This window comes from Nuphar pumila, chromosome 17 (genome assembly GCF_984573655.1).
Source record: "Nuphar pumila chromosome 17, dmNupPumi1.hap1.1, whole genome shotgun sequence".
Taxonomy (NCBI): Eukaryota; Viridiplantae; Streptophyta; class Magnoliopsida; order Nymphaeales; family Nymphaeaceae; genus Nuphar; species Nuphar pumila.
Window position 1 is genome coordinate 72,529,744 of NC_143265.1, and position 8,365 is coordinate 72,538,108.

The following is an 8,365-nucleotide window of genomic DNA, read 5'->3' on the forward strand; positions in this document are numbered from 1 at the left end:
TTTAAAAAAAATTCTTAAACTTTTGGAGGTGAATTTGTGGTCATTAAACATTAGCTTCTTGCAATAAATGATCATTAAAAAAATTTACAAAGGTATTCAACACATAACCCTCGAGCAAGTTTAATGAATACAGTAATGTAATGCTTTTGCAGGTACATGAACAATTTCAGCAATCTATTACTGATGTACCTGAACAATTCCAGCAATCTATTACTGATCGTGGTATATTAAATTGCAATGATGACCATCGCCTCTTCATTTAGTTCAAAAGCTGCATGGGATTTAATCCGTGAGCATGGGAATCATTTTGCTTTGAGCAAACTCATATGGGTGAAATCCCAGTCACCCATCTGCTATATCTTTGAGATTTTCACTCTCAGATCGTTTATTAACTCAGAGCAGATTGCAAAGCCTTAGATACAATCTTCCTAGTTAGTGTCTTTTATTTTGCTTAAAAAATTCAGAAACTGTAAACCATATATTTTTGGAATGTCGAGTGGCTATGGAAATTTGGAAGGATGTTATCAGTTTGGTGGTTGGTGCTAGCCTAGACACAAACTCAGTGCATCATTATCTTATTGGAGTAAGGTTTCAATTCATAGTAAGTATATCAAACGTAGCTGGATTATTTCCTCAGGCAATTGTTAGGAAATTGTTGGAAATTAGGAACATGATCATGGTACAGAATGCTAGAATTCAACAAAATAAAATGATCTCAATAGTTATGAATGCAGTAAGAGAGCAAGTTCTTCCCGTGCTATCCGCCCCACAGAATGATATTAAGCTCAGATGGTTACATGCAGGCCTTTGGAATCCACCACAAATCTTCACTAAAAAAATGTTGTATATGTCATTAAAACGTCAGTCAAGTTTCTCCAAACACCAGATGGATTGAAGCTTTGCAAAAGTTTGCAAGTTATAATAACTATGTTTGGAGATCTAAAACAATCAATCTACTTGTCAGAAGGTTGGTCCAATTAGGGATCATTGGTGTAGATAGAATTTGGAAGGACAAACCAATGAATGGTTTCTGAGGTTATCATATTTGTTAAAAAAAAAAGCAAGTCTGGATGAAAACGTGGGACCCACATCAGTGAGCGAGGAGGAAGGATCAAGTGTAATTTGATTGCACACTTTTAGTGTGCTGCTGCACTTGGTCAAAAGCTTCATTTTTTGGGCCTAGGGATGGCAGTGGACAGGGGGAAAGCAGGCCCCACCCGCCCCGTTTGGACCGGGGATGAAGGGCATGAAACGGAGATGGAGGCGGGGATGAAGGTTATGCTTTTTCCTGCCCCGCCCCGATCCCACCTTGCCCCCACCTCATCCCCAATCCTTCTAAGGGGATGACAATAGACCGAGGAGAAACGGGGCCCACTCCGCCTCACCCCGTTTGGACTGGGGATGGATGACATAAAACAGGAATGGAGGCAGGGGGTGGAGGTTAAAATCCATCCCCGTGCAGGGATGGAGGCAGGAATGGACATTCGGATTTTGAGATGGGGCGGGGTAGAGATCTTGTCCCCACCCGGGCCCCGGTCCATTGCCATCCCTATTTGGGCCCCACATCTGACAGGCACTATATAGAGGGTGATCAGGTGCAGGGGCACACCAAAAGTGTACAATCACATTGCACCTTATCTTTTTTCATCAGTGATGATTCATTGACCAACGGACCATACCCAAATCTAAAAAAAAATTACAGTTGAAAGGTAATGAACCATTTTTGAAATTATTTGTGTGCAAATGGAAACCTTTTTTTTACCAACGCACCCCTCCATGAGTAGGGATGGCAGTGGATCGGGGAAACGGGCCCGACCCTGCTTCGTCCCCATTTGGACTAGGGATGGAGAATATGAAACTGAGATGGAGGCCGGGATGAAGGTTCAAATTAAAACCCATCCAGGGATTCCCCTGCCTTGCCCTGCCCCATCTCTAATTCCTTCTAAGGATGGTAATGGACTGAGGGGAACGAGGCTCTTTCCTGACTCACCTTGCTTGAACTGAGGATGAAGGACATGAAATGGAGCTGAAAGTTAAAATCCAGACCCGTTCAGGAATGAAGGTCCAGATTTTGAGACGGGGTGTGGGTGAAGAGCTTGTCCCCCGCCCCGGTCCACTGCCATCCCTATCCCTGAGTTCACCGTGGAACGATAGTGACATGTGTAATTTTGGCCAATGTGAAGGGCATTCCTTATCAATCTTTCAGAAACCCGTAACAACGCCCCTTTCCTTGAGATTAAAACTAAAATGCCAAAAAAAAAAAAACAAAAAAAAAAAAGAAGAAAATGGAAGTAAATGAAGAGTAAATCTTTCCTACGCCATTATCGGTGGCGATGGAGAAAAAGTTAATGGAGATTACTGTAAGTCCATGAGCCAAACGCCGAATTTCTCTCTTTCTCTCTCTCTCTCTGGTGTGATCTATGAGGAACGACAGGTGAGGAGGAAGGGATCGTCGGAAGCAAGATGAGGAAGAAGCTCGGCACCCGTTTCCCCGCGGTACGATTCGATTCCCTTTTTTTATTGTGTAGATCTGAATCTTTTTCCTTTTCCGTAACCGAAATCGAGATATGATTTTTTTCTCCCCTTTTCTTGATCTCGGAAAGAATCTTCTTCTTTCGCTAGTTCGGATTTTTGCCCCCAAATCTGATGGTCGGGAAATTAGGGTTTTCAATCTGTGTGCATAAGTTAGTTGTGATCGTAATTTTTCTCTTTTATTGATGAGGTAAATCAGAAAGGTAGAACAGTTTCGAGATCGGCGATATGCTTCTTTGTGGATATCCCTGATTTTGGGATGCTACGGATTTCTGGTTTTCGTCTTCTTTTGGTTCGGTCTGTGAGGATCGGTGGAGATGGCGTTAGAAACGTAGAAGTCGGTGGTGTCTGGGGGTTATTCAGCGTGAAAGATGCATGATGTTATAGGGCGATGTCCTTTGCGACCCAAATTGATCGTAGTAGTATGCGATAGGGAGCTTCTCAACCGATTTTGCTATTGAGTTTGTAGAGGATCTGAATTACATGGGATGTCTGCCTCGTTTGCGATAGCCCTAAAGATTACGTATTTCTTGAACAATTCGTGAGCTGCATGGACGGTCAAATCGATGCCCGGATCCGATCAGAAGAAGATGGAATGGAATTTTTGTCATACAGACGCCCCTCTGGAGGCTGAATGGTTATCTCTGTATACGTTTCAAAAACTTGGACTCCTAAATTCGCCCTAATTGCCCATGGGGGTCAGCAATATAGCAGATGTGAACAATTTTTTCTTAACTAGGATGCACAATGAGTAGCCTTTTGCGTTTTCAGAGACATGGGCAGGGGAACTCATCGAATCTTAGTGTTGTGTGACTGCTGTAGCTATGTTTGTTTTTATTCATAAAAATGGAAGAATCTCATATTCTTTGATCCTACATGTTTTCATTTTGCAAGAACAAATCTGTGTACTTTCTCCAACACCTGTTTATCTGTTCTGTCCATTTCAAACATGAGTGTTGATTACAGTCACAGCGAGGTATTTTTGACTTTACTGCTAATGTATATTAACAAGTGATATTTCTGGTAAACTATTATTTACTGTAAGAGTCATCGAGCAATCAATTCTGCAGATGGTAAGCAGAAACGCATAAGCTTCTATAAAGAAGCAGTTTGTTTGCTTTCTCTAAGGATAGATAAGATACGCATGCCTCAAGTTCCATATGCTATTGCACGGATCATAGATCTTTCTCCATGAAATAGCTAAAGCATCAAAACTGACCAATTGGTTTTTCATCACTTTTTCCTTTTTGCCATAGATTACTGAGTTTAATTGTTTTGTTCATTCATGTTCTTTTCAGTCACGGATAAAGAAGATAATGCAAGCTGATGAGGATGTTGGCAAGATTGCACTTGCGGTGCCTGTTCTAGTGTGTAAGTTATCAAAATCCAACTCCTATAAAAAAAGGTTATCAAAATCCAATATGTTTTTGGTAGATTAAAGCTAAACTTCGCCCTAATAAGTATTTACATCTTGTGCAAGCACAAAACTATTGCTTTGTTTGTGTTACCCATTTTCTCAATTGCCAAGGAATGAGCATGTGTCGACATAATTGTTGAGCTTGTAATGGTAGGTTTTATCGGACTTCAGAAAAAAGAAAAAGGCAGGTTTCTTTTGTCTCTTGCACACAAACATATTGCTTGAACAAATATGCTTCCTTTGGCTCGTGAATATCATGTCTACTTTTATTCTTTTACAAGTCAATTGTAGTGGAACTTAATGTTGTGTACCTTACGCTTGTGCCTGATGGGAGATGGGATGTTTTTCCCTTTTGATGTTTCATCTTAATTATATTTAGCTAATCAATGACTTCATAGATTGATAAGACTCTCTCTTTCTCTATCTCTCTCGCGTTTGGATGCATTTTGTGTGTGCTATACCACATGCGGGTGCATTTTTCATTTACCCATCCCCCATCAGTGCACATCTTACCTTTTAATGGTAGAAAAGCTTTTCTACGTGTATCATAAGATGGGTGAGGGAAAATTTTACCATAAGATGATCAAGAGGGCGTGTTTGAGATTGTATATGGAGATATTGTCTAGAAGGGTGAAGCATAGACTTCTAGGTAGGCTACCACAGTTTATGGGCTTGTCCTCAAACAATAGAAAAAAAACAAAGATCATTTTCACAGGTTGTGGTTATTATTTGTTGCTATTCTCTTTACATCTTATAAAAGAATTCTTAGATATTTTATTTTTCCTGATAAAAGCTTCCATTGTAGCTTGTAGCACTCTTGTTCAAGATGATTTATCTAATCTTTGTATAATTCTTTATGTTTTTTATTGCAGCAAAAGCTTTGGAGTTATTCCTGCAAGATCTTTGTGATAGGACATATGAAATAACACTCCAAAGAGGAGCCAAGACAATGAGTTCTTTGCATCTGTAAGTTTAAAATCTTATGCTGTATTCTAAAAAAAAGTTCTTATGCTGTATAAAGTCTTCCTCTTCTTTGACATGTTTCTTATATCCTACACATAGATGTGGCATAGATTAGTTTATAAATGTTGAAATATGAAATCACGTGTATGGTTTAAGGCAATCATGAGCTTTACAATATTGCTACTCGAACAAGTCTTCACTCTGGCTGCCAAAAATCTTCATTTCTTTCTGCAGTGGAACTTTGTGGTAAAGACTACTTTCCAAATTGCTACTCTAATAAGTCTGCACTATGGCTGCCAAAGAAAGCTTCATTTTTTTCTGCAGTGGAAAATTGTGATAAAGGCCAGACTTATAAAGAGTATATTTCTGGATTGAACATTGCATTTGGTAGACAGTCTTTCCAACTTTGGATTGTCTGGTCAAACTTCACTCAAACATAACTTGGATTTGAAATCCAGATACTAGTCACCCAAACTTTGGTTAGAAGAATGGCAAAAACCAAGCCTTGCCAAAGTTGACAAACAACCTACGGATCTAGCCTGCTTTAAACCATTTTCTTTGCTAATATTGCTAACCCAAAACTTATTATATATTGGGTTGGATATACAATTCTTTTTTCATATTGCAAAGAATAAGTACAGAAGTATTGCTAACCAAGGAGTCATGATATGGTGTGTAGTGATTTCATAACAGACCGATTTGATACTATTGAAGAAAGGGAGTCAGGGTTTGGAGAAACTTGGTATGTGGATAAAAGAAAGTAGTGATATGTTTACCTGGATAGAACCATCAAATTGTGAGTCTTGCTGCCAGCTGTAAAAATCCAGTGGTATATGTAGAGTTAACGGAAAAGGTTAAGGATTTCGGTTTCTGCCAAGCATGCATGTCATCTAGGAACCAATGTCATGGTCTATGACACACTTATGTTTGTTGTCTCATCTGCTTTGTCAAAGCTACTATCAATTTTTTTTCTGAATTTTATGATTGTTAGGACAATTTATACAGTTTATTGATTCATATATCCTACTAATGACATTTTATTGGTTCTTTTTAATCCATGATTTAGAAAACACTGCATTCAAATGTACAGTGCATTTGATTTCTTGAGGGAGAGTGTGAACAAAGTCCCAGATATTGGTGGTTCAGATCCCGTGGGCATTGAAAGAAATGGCACCAGGAGAAGGTAATTTCATCATCTGGGATTATGTATTCATCTTCCAAACTTTTGTATCATCAGCAAGCACTTGATTAGTTTCTCGTTGGACAGAAAAGTATTAAACAATGGAGATTTTGACAACATAGAAGAGGGGAAGCGTGCAAAGACTGTAAATTTTACCACATATCCTTCTTTTAGAATTCCAAATATTAATAACATCATTCAAACAAAGGTAACAATTCTTATGACAGGGAATGATGGTACATCATGTTGGAAGAGGAGGTCGTGGTCGTGGACGAGGAAGAGGAAGGGGCAGAACAGCTCGTAGCTGCAGGTTAAGTGAGGATGATATGAGGTTGCACAAGTATGAAGATGACTTGGGCGTGTGTCCCGAGGATGGCGATGAACAGGTTACTAAAGCAGAGAAATTGGAGGACCATGTTGAAGAGAAAGAAAATGTAGAATGTACTACCAACAACACAGTCATGGGGAGTTCCACTGATAGTGTGGGATCTAAGGAGGCAGGAGAGACACTTGAGAATAAGATGGAGGCCAATCATGAGTACATGGGTTGGCCTCTTTACGATATGGCTAACATGCACATTGAGCCATCACAACTCTTGCATCTAAGCAAGAGACCAGAACCAGAGGAGGACTACGACAATTATGAAGAGTGAAGCTTCAAGTTCCTTCACTTGTAGCAACTAAAAGCTCAGCTCCTCTTGGGAAATTGTAAAATGTTTCGACATTATGTCTCCAAATTAGATAGTTTTAGTTCTGTTTATCCATCTCTTCAAAGGGTTTTTTTCTGACTGCATTAATGAGTGGTTTGGTGGTGCAAAACCGTATCTTGATAAATATCGGGCATCAACTTGCAGGAGAAGAGGGGGGCTTGATGATCCAAATGATCCAATTATTAGCAGATAACAACAAATTCTGGATTTAACCGCTTTCAAATGAATTACGGTTCTGCTATTTTCATTCTCAACGCCCTACAGCAAACACCAATCAATTGGATTCTAAAATTTAATGACACTGCAACATTTTCTACCTCAACAATACTGCAGGAATCGAAAAGAACACGAAAGAGATCCGCATTCCACATAGACAAGGAACCGGCCCCAACGATTTTATCACCATACAGCATAACATTACACATTATTCAGACAAATTCCTTGCTTCTCTCCTTCAGTTGGGGTGGACTCTAACCCCAGCCTTGGACTTGGCACGAGGTGGAGAGACGCCAGCCCACGCAGACTTGACGGTAGCGGCAGCAGCGTCGACGTACTTCTTGGAAGCAGAGGTGGCGGCACCCACCATGTACTTCCCCATCCTCTTTGCGGCCTCCGCGCCATGCACCAGGCTCCCCAGTTCGGTCATGGCTGAACCCTCGAGTAGGTTCAGGCTCTCCAACTCCCTCATGGAGTCGACCATCAGGCCGTTCAGGTAGGCCTCGAACTCCCTCATGGAAGCCTCGGCCTCTTTCTCCATCTCATCAGCTTCGTCCTCCATGGCCGCCCACAATGCCATGGCATCCTTCTCGAAGGCCAGCATGAAATCTTCAACCCTCTTGGGCTCGAAATTCTTGTCTCTGAGTGATTCATCTGTTAGAGAGGAGAATTGGGAGAGAAGAGTGTCCATGTGCAGAAGGTGGGAGGGGGTTGGGGGGAAAGGAAGAGGGGTTTTGCCTTTGTTCTGAGTTGTTAGGGTAAAGGAGAAAGGAGATGCCAATCATGTCGGTGTCATGACGGGTGTTTTTTCTTTTTCTTTTAGGCACCGTTTGATTGCAAGGGAAAAAAAAGATCAGGTGCAACGTCATTGCACACTTTTTAGTGTGCCGCTGCACCTGATCACCTCCATCTTAGAGGTAAGCTTGTCAGTTGTGGGTCCCAAAAAATGGTGATCAGGTGCAGCTGCACACTAAAAGTGTACAATCCTCCCTAGGTTAAACTTTGTGAAAAAAGTTATAGAAAAAAAAAAGTGGAATGTAGACTCTCTCGTAAAAAAAAGTTTAGAACAATAAGTTTTCTAAGCTAAAACCTAGGTATGCACCTGGTGGTGAAATGCATGGGTCCTACCATAGTTTTTATTTTTGAAAGGCAAGTTGGGGTTAGGCAGTCCCAAAGGGTGCAAAGCAGGTTATATGTTCTCCCCTGAATAGGGCAGTTAGCTACATTTCATGTTCGGGGTCCCAAAGAGCACAACGTATGTAAGCATGTGCGTCTCGTATCCCCATGTTTGTCAGCATTAATTAGTGTTGGAGTTTGATGCGATTGCAAAGACTTAAGTACCCTCTC

The 8,365-nt window shown here is 40.7% G+C and overlaps 2 protein-coding genes across 3 annotated transcripts; one reads left to right on the plus strand and one right to left on the minus strand.

Moving 5' to 3' along the window:
- Positions 1-2,327: 2,327 nt before the first annotated feature.
- On the plus strand, positions 2,328-7,072 carry LOC149812197 (uncharacterized). Of its 2 annotated transcripts, XR_016428473.1 has the most exons (7): positions 2,328-2,496; positions 3,831-3,903; positions 4,822-4,915; positions 5,979-6,095; positions 6,180-6,237; positions 6,320-6,800; positions 6,947-7,072. XR_016428473.1 is itself a non-coding variant. In XM_089992650.1 (6 exons), exons 1-6 carry the CDS (start codon positions 2,464-2,466, stop codon positions 6,743-6,745), a joined length of 801 nt encoding a protein of 266 aa, XP_089848776.1. In that variant the 5' UTR covers positions 2,328-2,463; the 3' UTR covers positions 6,746-6,852. The 2 variants fall into 2 exon arrangements, 1 of the variants encoding a protein (XP_089848776.1); XM_089992650.1 differs by lacking the exon at positions 6,947-7,072 and having other exon boundaries at positions 6,320-6,852.
- A 184-nt stretch (positions 7,073-7,256) lies between these two features.
- LOC149812198 (uncharacterized) lies at positions 7,257-7,709 on the minus strand. Its single transcript, XM_089993001.1, has one exon. It carries the CDS (start codon positions 7,707-7,709, stop codon positions 7,257-7,259), a length of 453 nt encoding a protein of 150 aa, XP_089849127.1.
- Between the last annotated feature and the right edge of the window lie 656 nt (positions 7,710-8,365).

Coding starts and splice junctions, on each gene's coding strand:
- LOC149812197 (XM_089992650.1), top strand. CDS start 2,464: ATGAGGAAGAAGCTCGGCACCCGTTTCCCCGCG. Junction 2,497..3,830: donor TCGGCACCCGTTTCCCCGCG/GTACGATTCGAT, acceptor TGTTCTTTTCAG/TCACGGATAAAGAAGATAAT. Junction 6,096..6,179: donor AGAAATGGCACCAGGAGAAG/GTAATTTCATCA, acceptor CTCGTTGGACAG/AAAAGTATTAAACAATGGAG.
- LOC149812198 (XM_089993001.1), bottom strand. CDS start 7,709: ATGGACACTCTTCTCTCCCAATTCTCCTCTCTAACAGATGAATCACTC.